Below are 26084 nucleotides of genomic sequence, written 5' to 3'. Positions count from 1 at the left end.
AGTCCAAATATTAAGTCAAACCTCAGTACAATGACTATACTAATAACTAGTAGTAACACTAAAATTATGAAAATCTTCTTATATTAGGGGTCAGATTCTTCTCAAATATGAAAACACACATAATTTAGATTCCCATCAGAATACTTCATTTGGAACAGATTAGGATTAAGGTCATTTGAGTGGTGAGCTGGGAGATTTTCAAGAAAAGTTTAAATGCTGCATGCCACTAGATGATGAATGGGAAAAATAGAAAAACCTTCAAGTGGACAAAATTCACTAGAGGTGTGAGATACTGAGACTATTACGTATCTGTCACTCCTCTGATAGACTCGTGAACTACATGGAAATGGGGCAAATGTCAAGCAGCAATGCATGTTGCCAGCATATCCATAAAGCAACAATTAAAGCATGCATACTAAGGGAGGCCTCTCTGCTACAGATTAGATTGGATCAGCTGCCTTGCTAAGCATGGACCTGCCTCCATGAAGTTCCTCATATCCTAACACTTATGTCCCTTTATTACAATTAATAGTAAGATGTAACTGATAATAAGCTCTAATGTCACAATAAATGCCAGATTCTAGAAAGGCAGAACACACGTCTGTGCTGAGTGTTGCTACATTCCGACAGCTGACCACAGCTTGTAGGTACACAGTAGACAATAAATACTGCATCTAACAAGAAGCAGATATTCACTGCAATGTAACTAGTCATCGGATGACTGATATTTACTCCAAGATGGCATCAAGAGTTAGGCAAACGTTCTCCTCCCATTTGCTGAGACACTTCATGAAAATAAGAGAAGCTAGACACCTACCTAATGGTGTACTTTTGTTCCTTTCATACCATGCCAATGAGCAAAACTGGAGCTGCCAGTTTAGAGGTAGTTACAACCCTGGTAAGGAAGGCTACAGATGGGATACGAAAAGCATATATTTATGCATCTCCTCAGGCATGTAAATTTAGCATCTTTAAATACATATATATTTAAATATTTATATACATATATATACACATATACATATATCCTATTGTAGAGGGAGAGCGAGTGAGCAAGCATCTCTCTTATACATTGGTACACTGCACAAATGCCCACAATGGCCAGAGCTGTCATGAGCCAAAAACGCAACCCAGTTATCCAATGTGGGTGGCAAGAACTCAATTACTTAAGTCATCATGGCTGTCCCCAGAATCTGCACTGGCGGGAAGCTGGGGTCAATCAGGAGCCTGAGCCAGAAATCAAACCCAGGTACTCCAATAGGGGATGCAGGTATCTTAACCACCAACCACCCCTTAACAAATATTTTATGAGTATATTTAATATACTCCATGAAGTTCTTAAGACAAAGATTAGCCAATGCACACAGCTCCTGTCTACATGGAGTTTATGGATAGGATAGGGCAGAATTAATCAAACAACAACAAAAAAAAAAAAAGAAAGAAAGAAAAGAAAAAATTCTGCATAATAGAGGATTGCCTTACTCAAGAAGAGGTCAGGCCTGGCCCTCAGTTCCTGGGAAGGTCTACCTGATAGGAATGTCTGTTTTTCCTGGGGACTTGAACAAGAAGTGAACCACGGAATCAGGGTTTGTAAGAGTAAGGACTACTAACCAGCCCACTCATACACACACCACTGAGGGACTATGGTTAATACGTGTGGAAGACACTCCCTAAGGGGCAGGAGCACCATGAGGCCATGTGACCAACTTCTTCCTGCAGTATCCACAACTTTACCTTTTACAAAATACAGATATTTCCAGTTTGTTTCTTTGACTTTCCTCCTCCCACTCTCAAGTTTTACTTTATTTCTACCTAATTATTTTTCAGTCTGATCATCTGAAGTGAGACTGGGGAAAACAAATTAAACTAGTGTCAAAGAACATCTGTATGATCCCCTTAGCCTTTAAAGCAGACTATGCATCATTGCTTATCTATTTTGACTCCAAGCTTGCTTCCCCTTCTCAGTAGGAAATATCTAACCACAGTTACCTAAAGAGAGTAACAAAGATTCTTGTTGCACTGACAGAGAAGAAAAACAATGTATTTCTCCTTCTGTTCCTACAGCTAAAATGATCCCTATATGTCACTCTGGTATCTGAGGAGATTGGGGATCTACACTTTATAAAAATAATTTTCAGAAAAATGGTTAGAAGAGAATCACTCAGGAAGGCAAATATTTTCTAGAGAAGAGAAGATGGGAAAACATCATACCTTTTGTAATGTGTGTATCACTCTCCAGCTTGCCTGCAACACTACTGAACAGTCCCTAGTACGGCTCTTTAACATGGACTGATCTGCCTAGGGATAAGCAGGCTATAATATGGATGAAATACTTCAGGAAAGCATCCAACAGACTTTGCTTAATTCCATGCATTACTTTCCTCTCTCCCTCTAAAAATGAAGGATCACCTTCCTTTATACTCTTTAGTTCTACTGCTTCATACTGATGTCACTATTACACTTAAGCGTTTTCATTAATCTTTTACCCTCAAAGGGTCACCGAGTACTCACGATGGTTTTTTCACAAGCAGAAGCCGCAGCATGGACTTTAATCGAGTAGTACAAGGGAGAATCTCCTGCCCTGCCTCAGGACCCGCTTTGCTTAGCAGGAGAATGCAGTTACCCAAAGGGTCTTCTGTGTCGGCATAGCCCTAATAGACATTTTTAAAAGAGAAAGTTGTGTGCAATTTTATACATATTGACTTTCAACTAAAAAATTATAATGTATTTGTTGAATAACTCATACATTTATTTCAATTCAGTAAAAGTCACTTTCTCAAAATAACCTACAAAAGGTAAAAAGCCTAAAGAAAACTTCATTTGAAAAATAATACTGCAGGTGCCAGTGCTGTGGCTCAGTAGGTTAATCCTCCACCTGCTGTGCCAACATCCCATATGGGCGCCAGTTCTAGTCCCGGCTACTCCTCTTCTGATCCAGCTTTCTGCTATGGCCTGGGAAAGCAGTAGGAGATGGTGTCAGCAGATGCTTGGGCCCCTGCACCCAGCGGGAGACCTGAAGAAGCTCGTGGCTCCTGGCTTTGGATCAGTGTAGCTCTGGCCAATGTGGCCATTTGGGGAGTGATCCGGCAGATGGAAAAGACCTTTCTCTGTCTCTCCCTCTCACTGTCTGTAACTCTCTCAAATAAATAAATAAAATATTTTTTAAAAAATAATAATAATATTGGAGGGGCCAGCAATGTGGCATAGCAGGTAAAACCACCACCTGTAGGGCCAGCACCCCAAATGGGCACCAGTTTGAGTCCCATATGCTCCACTTCCAATCCAGCTCTCTGCTATGGCCTGGCAAAGCCATGGATGATGGCCCAAGTCCATGGGTCCTGGCACCCATGTGGGAGACCCAGAAGAAGCTCCAGGCTCCTGGCTTCAGATAGGCCCAGCTCCAGCCATTGTGAACACTTAGGGAGTGAACCAGAGGATGGAAGACCTCCCCCTCCCTCCCTCCTTACCTCTCTCCTTCTCTCTCTCTGCCCCTACCTCTCTGTAACTCTGTCTTTCAAATAAAGAAATAAATCTTTAAAAAAAAATAACACTGGAGGCGTAGTGGGTAAAGCCACTGGCTGTGACACTGGCATCATGTGGGAGGGTTTGGGTTCTGGCTACTGTACTTCTGATCCAGCTTCCTGCTAATAGTCCACAAAAAACAGCAGAAGATGGCCCAAGTGTTGGGTCCCTGCTACCCACATAGGAGACCCAGATGAAGTACCTGGCTTCAGTCTGGCCCAGCCTTGGCCATTGCAGTCATCTAGGGGAGTGAACCAGTAGATGGAAGATCTCTCTCACTCCCCCTCTCTCTCCCTCTGCCTCTCCATCCCTCTCTCTATATGTAACTTTTTCAAATAAATAAGTCTTAAAAAAAAAAAAACCTCTTTTCCAAGGTTCTAGTAGTAGTACCTCTCCGAGATGAGGCACTTCACAGATTTGAAGCCTCTCCCCTCCAGAATACAAAAATGAAGTACAACAAATATTATATGCATGAACAGAATTGTAGGGCGTTAGGTTGTGACACAGGCATCCCATACAGGTGCTGTTTCATGCTCCGGCCGCTCCACTGCCAATCCAGCTCCTTAATGAACCTGAAAAAGCAGTGGAGGATGCCCAAGGACTTGGGCCCCTGCACTTATGTGAGAGACGCAGAAGGAGCTCCTGGCTCCTGGCTTCTGGCTGGCCCAGCACTAGCCATTGCAGTCATTTAGGAAGTAAATGAGAGGATGGAAGCTCTCTCCCCCCGCCCCCACCTTGTTACTCTGGCTTTCAAATAAATAAATAAATCTTTTTTGAAAAAATCAAGGCCTGGGCTTTCATAACAGAGAATTATACCTGTTACCTGGCATTGACTAATTGACTATCTCTGTCTTTCATCCAAGTTCAGGACTGCTAAAAAGGTTTTCTTTCCAAGAGCTTGTAAATCAAGGTATCATTCTTTTTTTTTTTTTTTTTTTTTTTTTTTTTTTTTTTTTTTTTGAAAGAGTTACAGAGAGAGAGAGAGAGCGAGAGAGGTCTTCCATCCACTGGTTCCCTCCCCAACTGGCCGCAATGGCCAGAGCTGCGCTGATCCAAAGCCAGGAGCCACGAGCTTCTTCCAGGTCTCCCATGTGGGTGCAGGGGCCCAAGGACTTTGGCCATCTTACACTGCTTTCCCAGGCCATAGCAGAGAGCTGGATTGGAAGTGGAGTAGCCAGGTCCCGAACCAGTACCTATATGGGATGCTGGTATCTCGGGCCAGAGTGTTAACCCACTGCACCACAGCACCGGCCCTTCAAGGTATCATTCTAATCATATATATATATGCATGGACAGATTTCCTGAGGCAAGCTAGTTTTATAATGTTTAATGTAAAAGCACTGATTGCGTTGCCTGAAAGCCTTTTTATAAGGTTGAGTTCTATTTTTCAGTCAATTTCAAGTGCCTGCACCTCACATTTTAACCTCCCACCCAGATACATAAAGTACAATCTAGCTGTCCTGGTTCAACCATCTTCCGGCAATAAGACAGTCACCCACTTCCTGTTAACTTATCCACAGTGCTTTGATGGCTTTTCCTCATTTTTCTCACATCAACTTTCTGCTGTAAGTACACTTTTAAATCAACCACATTTAGCCAAAGATAAATGGTATCCCAGAGATGAACTGCACAGAGTACCTGTAGTACTGGAATGACAGGACAGAGAGACTCAATAAACTTGTTCCAAGTCAGTGCTGTCATCATCAGTCGTCCCTGAAGCAGATACAACAGGATGGCCTTGGCAGCCGCACTCACCTACTCAACAACACAGAAACAACAATCTAGTAAACAAGATGTCCACTAAGTCACCTTACATACACATAGCAGTTCCTAAAACCTGAAGGACACTATCATTAACCTCTTTCCTCAGGTGCTCCCATTTCCACAGTATTATATTTTAATTTTTCAAAATTATATTAATAAAAAGAGAACAGATTTCATGTATTTCATAAATAATTCTATGGAGATATACAGTATCATCTTATACCATTTCTCAAATAGTTTCTCTCCATTAATGACATCCACAGTTTTATGTTTAAGATGTATTCTCCCACTGAATAAAAACTTCCCTTACTGAAATAACCTGCTTATAACGACTATTGTATAGTTCTTCATATCTCAGATGAAAAACATTAGTAAACCATTTGACCTGAACTCTTAATCAAGTGTGCTCTATATTTTGTTTCCAACACTTTACCATTCCTTTTTATTTAAATAATAACTCAACTGGATCAATATATAAAAGATGTTTAATTTATCAGGACATGATCATGACTTGGCTGAATATCCAGTTGCAGTAATCTCTTGCACTTATTTCTAACACGTTATACCTCATTTTTGGGTTCTTGTATGCCAAATGCAGAGATTTCATATAGAACTTTTGGATGAAGTAGAAAATTAATTCCATTACAAAGCGAAGACACAGGTTTAGTGACATTATGGACACCTAAACATTCCTGTAAAATTATACAAAATATTGTTAGTTAGCAACCGATTTTTCTAAAAAAAAATCTCTCTCCTATTCAGAATTCAATTCCAATTTTAGTGCTCACTCCAAACTTTTTTGCAACTAATAGAAGACAAAAGATTCTCTGCCTAAGAGTTTTTGAGTCTGTATGAAATATATGTTATATTACCTTCTGCCAACAAGTATAGTCTTGATAATGAAATAACCAAACTGCTGAAATAACGATAACCTCTTAAGGTTGTTCATAATAACAATAAATGATATAAAACACATTTATCCTGGGGCTGGCACTGTAGCATAGCAGGTAAAGCTGTCACCTAAAGTGCCAGCATCCCTTATAGATACTGGTTCGAGTCCAGCTTGGTGCACTTCTGATCCAGCTCTCTTCCTGTGGACTGGGAAAGCCAAAGATGATGGCCCAAGTCTAGGTGCCCCTGTACCTGTGTGGGAGACCCGGAAGAAGCTCCAGACTCCTGGCTTCAGATCAGCACAGCTCCGGCAGTTTGGGGAATGAACCAAAAGAACCTCTCTCTCTCTGCCTCTGCCTCTCTATAACTCTCTGCCTTCCGAATAAATAAATAAATTTTAAAAAATACATTTATCCTAAAGTGCTTGCATTTTACTTATCAAGGTTTGAAAAACAGAAAATAAATTTTATCAAAATACTTAAGTTATGGGCGAAGAGAAAATGACATGAAAATTAAGTAGTGACTATGCCATATCTCAACTATCACAAATTCTTTTCTCAATTATTGATAGAGAATAATATTTTAGAGGCTATTTCAAGTGAGAAAGAAAAAAGCTACCTGAAATAGTAATAGAATTTAAAAATAATATACAGGGTTAATATGCAATCAATAGTGAGTTAGAAACATAATATTTTTCATCTTGCAAATTACTTCCTAACCACTACCAACAATTCAGAGGTCAAAGATTTACATACACAGAAACTCACACAGAGAGCCAGCGCTGTGGCTTAGCGGGTAAAGCCACCGCCTGTAGTGCCAGCATCCCATATGGGCGCGGTTTGTATCCCGGCTACTCCACTTCCAATCCAGCTCTCTGCTATGGCCTGGGAAAGCAATAGAAGACAGCCCAAGTCCTTGGTCCCCTGCACCTGCATGGGAGACCCAGAAGAAGCTCCTGGCTCCTGGCTTTGGATCAGCACAGCTCTGGCCATTGTGGCCAATTGGGGAGTAAACCAGTGGATGGAAGACTTCTCGCTCGCGCTCTCTATGCCTCTCCTTCTCTCTTTTTTTTTGTAACTCTTTTAAATAAATAAACCTTAAAACACACACACACTCATATTTAATCTTTTCTTTTCATTTGTTAACTTCATGACATAGACAATAGTTTAATATTCCACACTTTTGCAAGAGCTAACCTGTCAGCCCTAGGTTTAAAACCAGCTGTAGGGCTGGTGCTGTGGTGCAGCAGGTTAAGCCACCACCTGAAGCACTGGCATCCCAACTGGACTTCAGTTGGAGTCCCGGCTGCTCCAGTTCCCATCCAGCTTCCTGCTAATGCAACTGGGAAAGCAGCAAAGGATGGACCCCGTGCACCCATGAAGCTTCTGGCTCCTGGCTTCAGACCAGCCCAGCCAGATTGCTCCAGCCATCGCAGCCATTTGTGGAGTGAACCAGTGGATAGAATCAATCAATCAATCAATCTCTCTCTCTCTCTTCCATCTATCTTCTAAGTCTTATTCTATGAAACTAGCTGTAATTTGCTTCCTAAAAATACTTTTAAAATCTGAGTTTCAATTTACTCACCCATAAAATCAGAATGATTCTGACTCCTTAATGAAACACCTTTCTTTCCTATTACTAAATATACCAACCTGTTTCTATTAGCCTTCTTAAAAGAGAAAAAGTACTGTGAATCTTATCAAAGACTAATCCCTACTCGATAAACTTCATTCTTAGTAATACCAATTTATCACTCACCTCTCCTCCATGGTCCAAGTACTTGTAGGAGTTTACCGTCCTTGGACATTACTTCCTCATTCCTCAGACTCTCTCCCACCCACACCAGTGCAGTTTCTTTCCCTACCACTCCATAGAAGCTTCTCAACTTAGACACCAAGTTCCTCTCTAAAGCCAAACCCAGTGGGGATCATCCCGTCTGTCATGTGACTCTATCTCACCTCACTGACAACTCCTGTCTCCTTTTCTGGCTCCACTTGCCATTCACCCCCTCTACCTGCAATCTTTCCTTCTCTGCAGGTTCTTTCTGTTGTTGTTGTTGTTATTAATTTGAAAGGCAGAGTTACAGAGAGAAGGAAAAACAGAGAGATCTTCCACTCACTGGTTCACTCCACAAATGTCTGCAAAAGCCAGGAGCTCAGAACTCCACCTGGGTTTTCCAACCAGGACTCAAACTGCTGCTCCAATATGGGATGCCAGCATCGTAAGCAGTGGCTTAACCCAATATGTCACAATGTTGGCCCCGTCTGCTGGTTTTTTCAGGAGGATTTCAACACATTAAGATGAAAATACACCTTCATGACAAACCTCTGCAATGAACAGATGAATGGGTAAACAAAATGCGGTGTACACATACAATGGTGTACACTATTAAGCCTTAAAAAAGAATGGAATTCTGATACATGCTACACATGGAAGAACCTTAAGGCCATTAAGAACCTTAAGGCCATTGGGCTAAGTGCAACAAGCCAGACACAAAGAGAAAAATATCTTATGATTCCACTTACATGGGTTTCCTAGAGTAGTCAAATTCCTAGAGACGCAAAATGGAATCCTGGTTGTCAGGAGCGGGGGACAGAGGAGATTGCTTCCTGAGTACAAAGTTTCAGATTGGGAAGATGAAAAAGTCCCGGAGACAGGCAATGGTGATGGTGGTTTAAGACTGTGAAAGTATACTTATGCCACTGAACTGCATATTTAATAATAGCTTAAATGGTAAATTTTATGCTATGAATATTTTACCACAATAAAATCAGATTCACATAGCTAAGAAAAATTAGTGTACTAAGGAATTCTATCCAAATTAACTAAAAAAAGATGTGAAAAATATGGAAGAGGGTTTAAAAGACACAAACTCGTAAGATAAAAAGGCCTAATAAACATCTGAATTCCACTTGGGGATCACAGCAAGAATGAGAACAAAGCAATATTCAACTAATAATGACTGACAATTATTCAGAGATGAAGGTAAATATTAGTGCTCAGATTAGAATCCTAAACAAGATAAAAATAAGATGTACATGAAAATAGACAAAAACAAATTGTAGAACACTAGAGACAAGAAAAAGATATTAAAAGAAACTAGAGTGGCCAGTGCTGTGGTGTAGTGGGTAAAGCTGCTGCCTGCAGTGCCAGCATCCCTTATGGGCGCTGTTTAGAGACCCAGCTGCTCCACTTCCGATCCAGCTCCCTGCTATGGCCTGAGAAAGCAGTAGGAGATGGCCCAAGTCCCTGGACCCCTCCACCTGTATGGGAGACCCAGAAGAAGCTCCTGGCCTCTGGCTTCGGATCAGCGCAGCTCTGGCTATTGTGGCCAACTGGGGAATGAACCAGCTCTCTGCCTCTCCTCTCTGTGTAACTCTGACTTTCAAATAAATAAATAAATTTTAAAAAAGAAAAAGAAAAAAAACTAGAGGGAGAGGTCACAAGATGGCACTGTAGCAACAGGACGATCCAAGTCATGTGGGGCAAAATAGATAATTAAAAAGGAGAAGATTTACGCCAGAGATAGAGCAGTGGAAAATTATCAACATGAAGCCCAGGAGAGCAACTGACTGGGCAAGTCTACACCAAAGGAGCAAATAAGAAAGGGGACAGCGAAGACTTGCACTGGGGAGGTTGGCGCCAGCCCCCAGCAGACCAGGTGAGACAGGAAACCGTGGGTCCATGGAGTTGGAAATAGCAGCAAGAAGGAGAGCTTGGCGAACTGCTTCTGAAGTTCCCCACAGGAAAAAAGAGAAGGTATAGAAGAACAGAGAGGTCGGGCAACCCACTGCCCTCTCCCCCTCCCCACCTGGACCTGCAGCCAGGTGGAAGAAGCCATTTTGTTAGCTCACATTTTCGAACTTAAGCAGGGGACTGCTGCCTTTCCCTCCTAGCACACGCCCATCAAGTGCAGGGGTCACCTCACCACACACCCCACCCAGAAACGAGGACCACAGCATTTCTGAATTTCTTCCTCACCAAGCAAGTATTAAAAAGGAGAATTCTTGAATACCCACCCAGACCAAGTGGGATTTATCCCTGGTATGCAAGTATGGTTCAACATTCACCAATCAATGTGATACAACATAAACTGAAGAACAAAACCATATGATTATCTGAAAAGGTGCAGAGAAAGCATTTGATAAAATATAACAATCTTTCATGATGAAAATTCTAAGAAAACTGGGTACAGAAGAAACATTCTTCAAGACAATCAAGGCAATTTATGAGAAAGCCATGGCCAGCATCCTACTGAATAGAGAAAAGCTGGAAGCAGTCTCACTGAGATCAGGAAGTAGACAAGGATGCCCACTCTCACTACTGCTATTCAATATAGTCCTGGAAATTTTAGCCAGAGCCATTAGGCAAAAAAAAAAAAAAAAAATCAAAGGGAAACAAATTGGAAAGGAGGAAGTCAAACTAACCCTATTTGCAGATGACATGAGTCTAAATATAGCTGATCCAAAAGACTACACCAAGAACTACTGGAACTCATAGAAGAGTTTGGTAAAGAAGAAGGATATAAAATCAACACACACAAAAAATCAATAGCCTTTGTATAAACAGACAATGCCATGGCCTATTCACAATATCTACCAAAAAAATCAAATACCTTGGAATAAATTTAACCAATGATGTCAAATATCTCTATGGTGAGAACTATAAAACATTAAAGAAAGTAACAGAAGATACAAAAAAAATGGAAAAATCTTCCAGGTTCATCAATTGGAAAAATCAATATCATCAAAGTATCCGTTCTTCCAAAAGCAATTTATAGATTCAATGAGATACCAAACAAAATACCAAAGACATTCTTCTCAGGTCTAGAAAAAATAATGCTGAAATTCATATAGAAACATAGGAAACTTCAAATAGCTAAAATGATCTTATACAACAAAAACAAAGCCAGAGGCATCACAATACCAGATTTCAAGACATACTACAAGGCAGTTAAATCAAAACAGCCTGGTACTGGTACAAAACAAATGGATAGACCAATAGAAGAGAAAAGAAATGACAGATATCAATCCAAGCATCTACAACCAACTTATATTTGACCAAGAAGCTAAAAGCAATCCCTGGAGCAAGGACAGTCTCTTCAACAAATGGTGCTGGAAATATTAGTTCTCCACATGTAGAAGAATGAAGCAAGACACCTACCTTACACTTTATACAAAAATCCATTCAAAATGGATTAAAGACCTAAGTCTACCACCAAATTATCAAATTATTACATAACATTGGGAAAACCCTGAAAGACATTGGCACAGGCAAAGGGTTCTTGGAAAAGACCCCAGAGGCACAGGCAATCAAAGCCAAAATTAACAAATGGGATTGCATCAAATTGAGAAGCTTCTGTACTGCAAAAGAAACACTCAGGAAAGTGAAGAGGCAACCGACAGAATGGGAGAAATTATTTGCAAACTATGCAACTGATGAAGGATTAATAACCAGAATATATAAAGAGATCAAGAAACTCCACAACAACAAAACAAACAACCCTGTTAAGAAATGGGCCAAAGATTTAAACACATATTTTTCAAAAAGGAAATCCAAATGGCCAACAGGCACATAAAAAAATGTTCAGGATCACTAGCTGACAGGGAAATGCTAATCAAAACCTCAATGAAGTTTTACCTCACCCCAGTTAGGATGGCTTTCATATAGAAATCAACAAACCACAATTGCTGATGAAGATATGGGGAAAAAGGTACTCTAATCCACAGTTGGTGGGAATGTAAAAACTAAAACCACTATGGAAATCAGTTTGGAGATACCTCAGAATTCTGAATACAGACCTACCATCCCACTCCTGGGAATTTACCCAAGGGAAATTAAATCAGCCATTAAAAGAGTTATCTGCATCCCCATGTTTATTGCAACTCAATTCACAATAACTAAGACATGGAATCAACCTAAATGCCCATCAATTGAAGACTGAATAAAGAAATTATGGGGGGCCAGTGCTGTGGCACAGCAGGTAAAGCCACTACCTGCAATGCCGGCATCCCATATGGGTGCCAGTTCATAGTATCCTGGCTGCTCCATTTCCCATCCAGTTCCCTGCTATGGCCTGGGAAAGCAATAGAAGATGGCCCAAGTGCTTGGGCCCCTGCACCCAAGTGGGAAACCAGAAGGAAGCTCCAGGCTCCTTCCTTTGGATCAGCACACCTCTAGCCACTGTGGCCATCTGGGGAGTGAACCAGCAGATAGAGACCCCTCCCTTCCTCTCTCTCTCTCTCTCTCTCTCTCTCTGCTTCTGCCTCTCAGTAAATCTGCTTTTCAAATAAATAAATAAATAATTAAAAAAAAAAAAAAGAAATTATAGCGGTTGGTGCTGTGGCTCAGTGGGTTAACGCCCTGGCCTGAAGCGCTGACATCCCATACGGGCGCCGGTTCTAGTCCTGGCTACTCCTCTTCTGATGCAGCTATCTGCTATGGCCTGGGAAAGCAGTAGAAGATGGTTCAAGTCCTTGGGCTCCTGCACCCACGTGGGAGACCCAGAAGAAGCTCCTGGCTTCAGATCAGTGTAGCTCCAGCCGTTGTGAGTGAACCAGTGGATAGAAGACCTCTCTCTCTGTCTCTACCTCTCTCTGTAACTCTTTCAAATAAATAAAATAAATCTTAAAAAAAAAAAGAGTAAGAAATTATAGGAATATACTCTATAAAATACTACACAGCACTAAAAAAAAAAAAAAAAAGAAATCCAGTCATTTGCAACTTTTTAAAATAGATGAATCTGGAAAACATCAGACTTAGTGAAATAAGCCAGTCCCAAAGGGACAAATACCATATATTCTGCCTGATTTGTGATAACTAATAAAATAATAAAAGGAAATCTGTAGAAGTGAAATTGACATTTTGTGATGCAGTGACTTCAACAGCCCTTGTCTTAACTGTTAAGGAACAGTATTTTTTTCTTTTCTCTTCCTTATACTCTTTGTTGAACTCTGCACTTAACATAGAGTTAAGCATATGTGTAGAAAGTCAACTGAAAATAGATCTCGGTAAAAAATAAGATGGGGGGGAGCATTGCTGTGACATAGCAGGTAAAGCTGTACCTATAGTGCCAGTATCCCATATGGGTGCCAATTCAAGTCCTGGCTGCTCCTCCTCCAATCCAGCTCTCTGCTATGGCCTGGGAAAGCAGTAGAAGATGGCCCAAGTCCTTGGGTCCCTATACCCCCATAGGAGACCTGGAAGAAGCTCCTGATTCCTGGCTTCGGATCAGCCCAGCTCCAGCCATTGCAGCTACTAGAAAATGAACCAGTGGATGGAAGACCTCTCTCTCTCCTTCTCTCTCTCTCTCTGACTCTGCCTCTTTGTAACTCTGCCTTTCAAGTAAGTAAATTGTTTAAAAAAAGAAAAATAATGAATCACAAGTAAAAATGACAAAATGAAAACTTTGTAATATACTGACAGTATTTATAAGAGTATTATATACAAGCGGATTCTTTGAAGAGCACATGGGAGAGTATATACACATTTCAATACTGTCCTACATAAGATGTGCTTTTCAGTACTGATATATTTAATATTCTGTGCTGAAATATTTTATCAATATAAAAGATGGAAAATAAATATATTTAAAAAGGAAATAAAAAGTATTAAGAAAACAGACCCAAAGCCATAAAATCTAAACTTTTCCTGAGCATAGAAATCAATTCTGAATACCCAGAAGTCAAACTTTCCTTTCAATGTTTCCATAATTAAAAAGCACAATATAAATGTAATGATTAATAAAACTAATAATAAAGCATTTCATTTGCCGGGTTACTGAGTTGAGGTAATTTAGTAGCACAAACTTTCTAGAACTGATTAATTATAACCCTCTATTTTATTGGATATTTCTAATACTTTAATTTTGTAGGTACAATAAAAGAATCCACTATTTGTTCTCAAAAACCAAATCAAACCAAACCAAACCCTACCTTAACAATTTCCAGACAGCAGTGGTAAGTCTCAACTTTCACTTGTGGCACCGGGTGAGACAACATACGTAGGAACACCTTTTGACTTTCTCCTTGTAATAATGGACTGGCCTGTGCAGACTTCCAGCTGGTAAAAAGGAATAACAACCAAGACATTCAAGGCAAGTCAGTCACTGAGCAAAAGCCTGTAAAGCATATTAGAAGGGATTTCTTCCTATTCCAATTTCTGTAACCGATGAACCAGTGGATGGAAGTATTATTATCAAGTACTTAACTAAACACACATTCGTTTCAATGCAGACCATGTTTTCTCTTAAAAGAGTGAAAAAAAAAAAGGGTCGGTGATGCAGCACAGCAGGCAAAGCCTCCACCTGAGATGCCCACATCCCATATGGGGCCAGTTTGAAATCCGGCTGCTCCACTTCCGATCCAGTTCCTTGCCAATGGCCTAGGAAAATCAACAGAAGATGGCCCAAGTCCTGGGTCCTCAGCCACCCATGTTTGAGACTGGATGAAACTGCTAGCTCCTGCCTTTGGGCTGGCCCAGCCCTGGCATTACAGCCATCTAGGAAGTGAACCAGTGGATGGCAGGTCTCCCTCTCTCTCTCTCTCTCTCTGCCTCTCCGACTCTCTCTGTAACTCTTTCAAATAAATAATTTTTTTTAAAAAAATAAAAGTGTCAAAAATTCATACTTTGATGTTTGCCATATAATGAAAATTAATTTTTTTCAAAAGCAATGAAGATACTAAGTTCTAAACAGGAAATCTGCTTTGATATCTTCAAAGTATATTAATGAATACACAGTGCTTTCCGAAAATCTAAGAAAAAGGTGTAAAGTCATGAAACTTTCAAAATAAACCCTAACTTTAGGCTATTAATTAAAACAGCAAAGATAAATAAAAATGCTTAAATAGTTTATCTGAATGGATACCAACAATTTTAAATAATGAAATGTATAAAAATCCAAGAATTATTCATTTTGAATATAAGCATATTTCTGAAGTCTATCCTTAAATATAATAGCTAACTGTACTAAGGCAATTATGTATGTATTTACATACATACATACACAAATACGTACATGCATACATACATACACATGGTTAAAAGTCAAGTGTATATAAAAGCAATCTTAAGGGATGGGTGCTGTGGCATAGCAGGTTAAGCCACCATCTGCTCTGCACCCTCATGAGAGACCAGGAAAAAGCTCCAGACTCCTGGCTTTGGATTGGCCCAGCTCCGGCCGTTGCAGCCATTTAGGGAGTCAACCAGCAGTTGAACAGACTCTCTGTTTCTCCCTCTCTCTGTAACTCTACTGTTTAAATATATAAATCTTAAAAACATTGGGGCTGGCATTGTAGCACTGCAGATTGGGCTGCCACGTGCAGTGCCAGCACCCCATATAGGCACCAATTCAAGCCCCAGCTGCTCCACTTCTGATCCAGCTCCCTGCTAATGCACCTCGGAAAGCTGCAGAGGATGGCCCAAATGCTTGGGCCCCTTCAACCACTTAGGGGACCCGGAGGAAGCTCCTGGCTCCTGGCTTCAGATCGGCTCAGTTCCGGCCATTGCAGCCATTTGGGGAGTGAACCAGTGAATGAACGATTCTCTCTTCCTCTCCCTCTCTCTCTCTAACCCTGCCTTTCAAATAAATAATTCTTTAAAAAAATTTAATTTGAGGGAAAAAAGGCAATTTAAACTAAAAACAGTAAGAACAAAGATTTAAGATCAGCCTCATTTCCACTGTTCCTAAGTTTACATACATACACATAAACACATATACAATGTATCCTACAATAATATAATCACAGCAAGAAAGAAAATATTACATCTTTGAACAAATGCAGATGATTTCCTTTATCAGGGGGAAATGCTGATGATAGGAAAAGCTACGCAAGGCTTGGTCTGCCAGCTCCACTAATTCCAAGAGATTCTTCTCTCCCTAAAAAAGAAACACAATGGAATAATAAATGTCAAGTTCATATGCAATAAGATTCTCAACAGCTAACAAAGCAGCCTCATGAAATTAGACTGTCAAGAGACCTGGAGATTGTTCACATTTGTTTAAGTTCATTTTCTTAAATCCACCTAAACATGTCACCCCAGCAGAAAATATTGAAGGAAAAATTCCTAAGTAAATGCCACATTAGACTTTTTATTATTGAACTGAGTAAGCTTAAAGGTACAATCAGTTGTCTGGTTCTCTGATTACTTGTCCCCTATAAAAGGCAGGGACAGTGTATTTTCTTATCGCCCTCCCACTTCTAACATCCTGACCACTTCTGGGAACATCAATTGTGATCAACAGGCCACATATGACGCCACAGAAGTAATTCAACCAAAAGACACATTTCAAAATTCTATCACACAAGAAACAAGAAGCAAATAGTATCAACATTTGTGTCAAAAAAGAAAAGAAATGAAACCACAGTGGGTAAATAAAGGAAAATCACATATATGAGGAAAAACTCTACTGTAGGAACCAAAAAGTGAAAATTTTATCCCTAGTTCTTCAAGATCTTCATGATCCATTTTGATATTTTCAGACAGTAAACAACTACAGTAGTCAATATCTATAAGACCCATTTAACCCACTTATTAATAACAGTAAATAATATCATAGTGGTATTTTAAAAGATGTTAACACTATTACACAGCTGCTGTAACACTGCACTTAAAGTCATCCTGTTACCTTACAGAAAATGTAGTTCATGACTGTTTAATTTTAAAAAAAATCAGACTCTGCCATTTCAGGCACTTGGGGAGGGAACCAGTGAAATGGAGATCTCTCTCTTCCTTTCCCTCTCCCCCTCCTTCTTTCCCACCTTGTGTGTCTTCCTCTCTGCCTCTCAAAATTAAAAAAAAAAAAAAACAACTCCAAAATAAATGTGTCTATATGTCCATATATTTATGTCAATGTATAGAGAAAGGACAAGAAAGTTACGGAGCAACTTGTTGACTCTGGATCATCTTGGGAGGGAAAGCTGAATTGTAACATTGGAAAAGAGAATTGCTTTTATAGTTAACTAACTCCTTTAGTTTCAAAGTTTTTCAGTTATCATATCTTCTGAATAGATAATTAATAAAATAAAACCAATGCTTTCTTGAAAAAAAGATCAGTATCTCTGTGAGTATACAGTAAGTACCTATAAAAAATTAAAGCAAAAATGTGGCCACAAATAAGCATTAAAATGATCCTTATAATTCTAGCTATGTCAGCTGTCACTCAGTTCATATATTAGTCACTTCATAAAAGTACTTCCTTTTAAATATTAAGGCTTTTATCAAACCACTGATTTTATGAATACCCAACATTCGTTAATGTCTTTGAGTTACTTTTATAAAAATAATGATCTTAATCTAGTAACTAACCCACTATGTAATAACGTATCCCACCTCTAGCAATTCAATTGTTTTATATATATATACACACACACATACTTGAATACAAATTTTCTAAATATTTCATCACCAGAATTTAGAAGACATATTAGCAAACATCTTTTACCTCCTTCCCAACCTCAGACAGGAAATTACAAGTACATTCGATTGAATAAACAGCCTCTGCAGTTCGTTTGTAAATACTGTAGTTTTCAGAATTCAGCTGTTCCAAATAGGCCACAACAGCTTCATGAATATTTGGATACTCCAAAGAAACAGGCATGTCCAAAGAAAGAAGAAACAACGCCGCTGACATCGGCTCTGGTAAAAACTCACTGGCCTTGATGAATTTAAGAGAAAAAAATTAAAATTTTGTTATAAAAAATTTTCAGAAAGTTTTAGAATATAATCTTAAACTAGTCTAACTTCCTTTTTAGCAATTCTCTATCACAAAGTCCATGCTTTTTCCAAAGAAAATTCTATTTCTCAATATACCATCCACTTGTATGCCTTGGTTCAGTGAAATCTGTCCATATCTAAAACACCTCAAGTGCAAGTATCGATATGTTCTTCCCCACATCAATACCAGTATTCTCTCTCAGCCTTACACCTTGTTTATATATCTGCTACTTAAGTAAGACATGAGGCCTTTTTCTTTAAGTATTTAGGGCACTTGCATAAAAATCTCCGCAATAACCCAATAATCCCCTGAAGATAGGAACATATTCCCATCCCACAAACACATAACAAAGCTATTACTAATTACATGTTAAATTGAATGAAACCAAAGCAATATAACTATAGATTGAAGTGAACAGAAACTGATTTTTGGTTTTGTCTTTTAGAGGGGAAAAGGGAAATTCAGCATAATATTTGAAATAGTTTTAGGGGCCAGCACTGTGGTATAGCACATAAAGCCGCCACCTGCTGTGCCAGCATACAATATGGGAGCCAGTGAGAGAACTGGCTGTTCCACTTCTGATCAGCTCTATGCTATGGTCTGGGAAAGCAGTAGATGGCCCAACTCCTTGGGCCCCTGCACCCATGTGGGAGACCCAGAAGAAGCTCCTGGCTCCTGAATTCGAATCGGCCCAGCTCCAGCTATTACAGCCATTTGGGGAGTGAACCAGCAGATGGAAGACCTCACTCTCTCTTTCTCTCTCTCTCTCTCTGCCTCTATCTCTGTAACTCTGCCTTTCAAATAAATAAATAAATATTTTAAAAAAAAGTTTTATAACACTCAGAAAAGGTTGCCACTTAATTTACATTACACTATACATTTTATAAACTTAAATCAATGTATTTAAAACTTTAATAGCAGTCTGTTTTTTGTTAAAGATTTACTTATTCATTTTAAAGGCAGAGTTACAGAGAGGCAGAGGCAGAGGCACAGAGAAGTCTTCCATCCACTGGTTCACTCCCCAAATGGCCACGACAGCAAGAGCTGCGCCAATCCAAAGCCGAGAGCCAGGAGCTTCTTCTGCGTCTCCCACGTGGGTACAGGGGTCCAAGCACATGGGCCATCTTCCACTGCCTTCCCAGGCCATAGCAGAGAGCTGGACTGGAAGTGGAATAGCCGGGTCTTGAACTGGTACCAATACGGAATGCTGGTACTGCAGGCAGTAGTTTTAACTATGCCACAGTGCCAGCCCCTAACAGCCTGTTTCTTAAGGGTTCTAGCTTTGAGATAAGATTATACACATAAACTAAAGAAATAAAAACAGTGAAAAATCCATTGTTCAGAGAAAATCATTTAATAGAGCTCACTATCACAACTGAAATGCTATCTTTACTAAAGTAGATTTAATCTTAATATATTTCATGGGTCACCTATATTAAGAATAATCATTAATTGCCTGGAAAGCTAAAATTAAGAGCTGAATTAGCTAAATACCACCCTTAAATGAAATAAAGTTGTCAACTAAATACTGGAAACTATAGGAATCAAATTTTTAGGTTACTAAACAGAAAAAAATCTCCAGATTTCTAAGACAGCAGCTATTAGAATTTTGAGAGAATTACATTATTCTGTGAAGTACTCTCCTAATGGAGAAGAAGGGAGAGGAGAGAGGAAGAGAGAGGGAGAAGGGAGAGGGGAGAGGAGAGGGGGAGGAGAAAGGAGAGAGGAGGAGAGAGGGAGAAGGGAGAGGGGAGAGGAGAAAGGAGAGAGGAAAGAGGGAAAAGGGAGAGGAGAGAGGACAGACTGAGAGGAGAGAGGGAGAGCGGAGAGGAGATGGAGAGGGAGAGGGGGAGGGAGGAGAGGGGAGAGAAGGAAAGGTAGGGGGAGAGGAAGAGGGAGAGAGAGGGTAGGAGAGAGGGGAGGAGAGAAGGGGAGAAGAGGAAGGGGGAGGAGAGAAGGGGAGAAGAGGAAGGGGGAGGAGAGGGGTGAGAAGGAAAGGGAGAGGGAGAGGGAGAGGGAAAGAGGGTGGAGGAGCGAGGGAAACCAAGTATCTGCTTATCTATTATTCACTCCCTCAGTAAATATTGACTGGACCCCGCTGTAGTCCTCTACTGTGTGCCAGGCACTGCCCCAGATCCTAGTAACACAGCAGTGAGCAAAGCAAACCTCTGCTCTCATGAAGCTGATACTCCACTAGAAAAGAAAGCAAGTAAGCAGAAACACTTCATGTCAGTGTAGTAAGAAAACTGTTACTTCATAGGAAAGATGGAGAGGAACAGAGAAGGATGAGGAGTAGAGCCAGGGAAAATACTCTTCCTGTAAAGCAATAGAAGGCCACTCTAATAATGTGACATTGAAGTAGCAACATGGAAGAGCCAGGAGCCATGTGGACTGGGGGGCTAGGGGAGGGAATCATAGAAGAGGGAGCCAAAAGAGCAAACATTCAGAAACAGGGTAATTTGGTAGTAAGAGGTCATTGTAGCTAGCACTGAGGAATAGAGTCAGAGGGGTCTGGTAGGCCAGATCACCTAAGGCTCGGGTCATGGTAAGGACTTATTCTCTGATGGAAGCCATTAAAGGTTTCAAACAAGTATAAAAGTCAATCTGCAAAGAACAGATGCAAAGGTGGAAACCTAGAGACCAATGAGGAGTTCAAACCTCCAGACAAGATCAGATGTTAGATTGAAAGCAGATTGCTCAGATCCTACATGGATGCTCAAGGGACAGGAACTGGATCTGGATGTTAAGTGAAAGACAAGAATCGAAGCTGACTCTAAGGTTGTTGCCCTACTGACTATTAACTAAAATAAAGTCATCATTGACTGAGACAGAGAAGACTACATAAAGAATATATTTGTGATAGGAGACAAAAAATTAGGTGTGGGACTTTTTTTTTTTTTTACAGGCAGAGTGGACAGTGAGAGAGAGACAGAGAGAAAGGTCTTCCTTTGCCGTTGGTTCATCCCGCAATGGCCGCTGCGGCTGGCGCACCGTGCTGATCCAAAGCCAGGAGCCAGGTGTCTCCTGGTCTCCCATGTGAGTGCAGGGCCCAAGGACCTAGGCCATCCTCCACTGCACTCCCGGGCCATAGCAGAGGGCTGGACAGCAAGAGGAGCGACCAGGACAGAATCCAGCGCTATTGCAGCCATCTGGAGAGTGAGCCAGTGGATAGATGATCGATCAATTGATCAATCTCTCTCTCTTTACCACACCACCCCATAACTCTGTCTTTCAAATAAATTTTTAAAAATATTTTTAGAAAATCATTTAACAAATTCAAGATTTCTACACAGATTCACATTCATTTTCCTACATCCAAATTACATAAGGTAAAAAGTTTCAGAATCCAAATTCGACTTCAATTGTTAGTGAGCTAGCAACAGGCAGAGGGCAGCACAACCTTACATTTATATAAACCAAAGAACAGCAATGAAACAACATAATGTTTAGAATCTATTCCGAGTTCATTAATCAAACCAAGAACCATCTATATACAAACACATTAATTACAATCTCCTATAATGATCAAAATCGTTATAATACATAGTTATGTATTTTAAAGTGCCACCAAAATTACAGACATTGCTTTCAAAAACAAAAACAAAAACAAATAGAAATAACTATCTTCCACTGTTGATGCAATTTTGAACAGTAGAGCAAAAAAAAAAGACACACGCACATGACACTAACATATGCTAACTAGAAAATAATCCTCAAAGTACTGCTGGAAACTACTGTTTGTTTTCCATATGCCAAGGAACTTGTGAGATGGTAAATGAGTGAAAACTCTACTTAATTGTAAAGAAGGAAAAAATAACTTGGTATTAAGAGGATCTAAGACAGACTCCCTTGAAAAAAAGGAGATCAGTAGGTTTTCAATGAACTTCATTCACTTAAAAGGCATATTAAACGCATAAATCATATATGTATATATACACATTCATAAATTTATAAGTTGATTTCAAAAACTTCATAGAAACATGAAATTAAAAGAAAAAGTGAGTTTTCCAAAAACTCTTGGAAGCCTCCTTGTAAATGTGGGCATATATGAACACATATATTAACATATATATAAATATTAAGTATTTACAAGGTTTTCCAAGTGCTAAACTCAGAAACTGACATAACAGGGAAAAATGTATTCATATAAAAGATATAATTTCTGCCTTCAAAGTATTCTGTTAAAAGTTCAACAAAGTTAGTGAAGCATAATATCAGGTCATTTACACAGGTTCTCAGAATCCACGAACCAATTCTAACTTAGTTTTCTATCCTGAATCTAATATTGTTAGCATACTGTAGGCAATCAATTAAATATTCACTGATGAATAAATGAAGGAATAAACAAATTTTTGTACATAAATACAATAAGACATGTGCAATAAAAACTGTTAGATTATAAAGCAATTTTCTATCAAATGCTTTGTGAAGACTATTCAAAAGGTTAGACATTTCTAAATTTCCACATTTCACATATAATCTCTGTACCTATACTTCTTTTGATACAAGTCTGAAGTAGAGAACCATCACACCATGAAATGATCAGAAGAAACTCCGAGCAGAGCACTTGTTTGTAATAGTCCATAGGCTGCAAGTAGGCAGCAGCTTCCCGCTTACCTTTTCAACAGGGAGAAGCATTTGCAACAGGCGGACTGCAAACAGCGCAGTGCTGACAAAGGCCATTCTGTGGTGCACCAGCATTGCCTCTGGTTGTTCCACACTGACACTGCTTTTATGGTAGCATATTGTTTCTCCAAGAGATCCCAAAATCAGGAGCAGCTTCTCTTTCTGAAAACATTTAAGCAACATGAAACTGGGAAAACAATAACTTTCAGGGACAGGCCCACACGCAAATGCCTTTGAGAACAGTTTAAATAGTGTTATTACATGGCAAAGGAAACCAAGACAAAAATTTATTCTTCTCTGAGAATAACCACTATCTACTGAGATAATAAAAAGTGATAAGCATACCTACACTTTAAAAAAACAATGTTAAGTACTTAATATGATAAATCCTAATGGATAATGAATAAAAAACAAGCATTAAAATACAAAAGCTTAATGAACCAAAAATTCCTCCTACTTTGTAGTGTTTAATAGTTACAACTTGGAATATTTGCATGTAAATCTGCAAGCATTTATTAGGCTTAGTGCATGCCTAATATATGAGCAGGCATACTTGGGTGGGTGTGGGGATGTATTAGAAAGTAACTTAAGAAATGAAATAAGAGAAGTCAAATAAGCAAAAAGCAATTAAACATCACAACGGTATAAACGCTCTCTCTTCAGGTAATTAAGTAATTTCAAGTGGAAAACGTTCTGCCAAAAGAACCTAAGAGTTTCCAAAAGAGATTTGTATACCCACATGCAGCAGTCCTAGTGACAGCAGCCAAAAATTAGAAATAGTGCACTGACAAATGGATAACAAAATGTCCTTCTGTGGTATATACATACAACGAACATTACTAAACTGCAAAAAAAAACTAAAATTTCATTTATGCTACAATACCGATGAACCCTGAAAATATTATATACTTAATATGACACACACAGGGGCTGGCGCTGTGGCACAGCAGGTTAATGCCCTGGCCTGCAGTGCCAGCATCTCATATGGGTGCTGGTTCAAGACCCAGCTGCTCCACTTCCGATCCAACTCTCTGCTATGGCCTTGGAGAGCAGTAGAAGATGGCCCAAATCCTTGGGTCCCTGCACCCAATATGGGAGACCCGGAAGAAGCTCCTGGCTCCTGGCTTCGGATATTGGCGCAGCTCCAGCCACCTAGGGAGTGAACCAGCGGATGGAAGACACCCCCCTCCCCCGCCTCTCCTCTCTGTGTAACTCTCACTTTCAAATAAATAAATAGATCTTTAAAAAAAAAAAAAAAAAAAAAAAAAAAGACACACAGGGCCAGCACCACGGCTCAATAGGCTAATCTTTTGCCTAGCGGCGCCGGCACACCAGATTCTAGTCCCGGTCGGGGCACCGGATTCTGTCCCGGTTGCCCCTCTTCCAGGCCTTCTCTCTGCTATGGCCCAGGAGTGCAGTGGAGGATGGCCCAAGTCCTTGGGCCCTGCACCCCATGGGAGACCAGGAGAAGCACCTGGCTCCTGCCTTTGGATCAGTGCAGTACGCCAGCCGCAGCGGCCATTGGAGGGTGAACCAACGGCAAAGGAAGACCTTTCTCTCTGTCTCTCTCTCTCACTGTCTACTCTGCCTGTCCAAAAAAAAAAAAAAAAAAAGACACACAAACACATATAGATATAAATTATGTGATTGCATCAATATGAGGAAGCAGGGGCTGAGGGAGGCAGAATGGGAAACTGTGGTTTAATGGGTACAAATTTCAAAAAGTTCTGGAGATAGATAACAGTGATGATGGTACAACAATGTGAATGTACTTAACACCACTTAAGTGTACATTGCAAAAATGGTAAATTTTGGTTTTTACATCTTACCAGCAAAAAAGTTACCTAAAGGAATAAGCTTTGTTTTGTATGCACATGTATCACTTCATAAATCTAAGTTTTAAAATAAGCACAAATGAAATTAAAACTATAATACTTACTATCCAAATCATTACAGAAGTTCTATGTATATATATATATATACACACATACATATATATGCATACACACACACACACGTATTTCCCCAAAAAAGAAATGAGACAGCAAAAATTTTTGAGAGAAGATCAAACATACTACAAAAAGTTGAAATACAGTAGTCCCCCCTTATCCACAAGGGGTACATTCCAAGACTACCAGTAGATGCCTGAAACTGTGGATAGTACCAAACTCTCCATATACTATGACATTTCCTATGTGCTTGCATAGATTCCAAATGGTAACAGAGTTCATCTATCCTTCCATATTTCATTTCCCAGTGCCTTCTTAATGAATGTTAAGATACAGAACACTATTCTTGTGCCTCAGGTAAAATAAGGATTACATGAAAACAAACACTGCAAATGTACCAGCAGTCAATCTGATAATGGCAATGGCTACTAAATGATTAAAAGGCAGGCAGCCTTTACAATATGGAAATGCTAGACAAAGAGGTGCTTCATGTCTTGGGCAGGAGAAAGTGGGAGGGCAAGAGACTGTATCATGCTTTTTAGAACAATGTACAATTTAAAATTTATGGATTATTTCTCGAATTTTCTATTTAATATTTTCAGACTGCAACTGATGGCAGGTAAGGAATTTTACATGTAAGCAAAAAACAAAAATTATACCTATAAAAAAGACAGCTTTTTCTTTGTGTATAACAGGTTAAAAATTAAATGTGTAGGGGCCAGCATTGTGGCGTAATGGGTAAAAAGCCACCACATGCGACACCAGCATCTCATATGCGTGCCAATTCAAGTCCCTTCTGCTCCACTTCTGATCCAACTCCCTGCCGATGGCCTGGGAAAAGCAATAGAAGATAGCCCAAGTGTTTGGGCCTCTGCCACGCACATGGGAGACCCCTGGCATTGAAACAATCTGAGAAGTGAACCAGCAGATGAGAGATATCTCCTCTTTTTCTGTAATTCTGCCTTTCAAATAAACAAATCTTTAAAAATTAAATGTATAGAATATAAACAAAAAAATCTAAGTAACATGATTAACAAATAATTTAGGGCAAAAAATCAGATAAAGAAGACAATTTTCCATTGACGAAACATGTAAAAAAATTAGAAATAAGTCTTTGTGATCTGAACAACATAAAATATCAAGCAAAACTTGTTACTGATACAGACAGACTTTAACTCTGTCATTCTGAACAAATTAAAATAAACTTCCTTTTTTTTTTGAAAGAGAGCTCCCATTTGTTAGTTCACTCTCCAATTGCCCCCAAAAAGCCAGAGCTGGGCTGAGACCAGGGTCAAAACCAGAAGCCAGGAATACAATTCTTGTCTCCCCCATGGATGACAGGAACCTTTTACTTGAGCCATCACTGCTGCCACCCATGGTCTGCAAAGGTGGAAAGCTGGATTCAGGAACCAGAATCAGGAGTCAAACCACACGACTCCAACGTAGAATACAAACGTTTTAACCACAGGCTACACACTCCCTCCAGCAGTGAACTTTGAACGGTACAAAGAATACAACCTTCCAAGTTTCAATTAAAATTGACAAAAACTAATAATAAAGGTACTCACAAAGAAAACATCATTGAATATTTAAGGCTATATTCTCTGATTCCAAAG

General features: G+C 39.7%; 1 protein-coding gene across 3 annotated transcripts in view; it reads right to left on the bottom strand.

Annotated features, from left to right (window-relative positions):
* RTTN (rotatin) overlaps positions 1 to 26084 on the bottom strand; it is a 230378-nt gene that overhangs the window by 167371 nt on the left and 36923 nt on the right. For 2 of the 3 annotated variants that reach the window (XM_008261459.4, XM_051851884.2), the window contains exons 11-17: positions 22511 to 22681; positions 17621 to 17833; positions 15942 to 16054; positions 14112 to 14238; positions 5853 to 5978; positions 5161 to 5277; positions 2512 to 2651 (exon numbers count right to left, since the gene is read on the bottom strand). In XM_008261459.4, the coding sequence (XP_008259681.3) occupies positions 2512 to 2651; positions 5161 to 5277; positions 5853 to 5978; positions 14112 to 14238; positions 15942 to 16054; positions 17621 to 17833; positions 22511 to 22681 (1007 nt within the window). Of the gene's footprint in view, positions 1 to 2511; positions 2652 to 5160; positions 5278 to 5852; positions 5979 to 6944; positions 7064 to 14111; positions 14239 to 15941; positions 16055 to 17620; positions 17834 to 22510; positions 22682 to 26084 lie in introns of those variants that run through there. The other variant, XM_051851886.2, reaches the window with a different exon arrangement.

Source organism: Oryctolagus cuniculus, chromosome 10 (assembly GCF_964237555.1).
Source record: "Oryctolagus cuniculus chromosome 10, mOryCun1.1, whole genome shotgun sequence".
Classification (NCBI taxonomy): Eukaryota; Metazoa; Chordata; class Mammalia; order Lagomorpha; family Leporidae; genus Oryctolagus; species Oryctolagus cuniculus.
The sequence above is the reverse complement of the archived record's forward strand: the minus strand, read 5'-3'. Positions and strand labels throughout refer to the sequence as shown.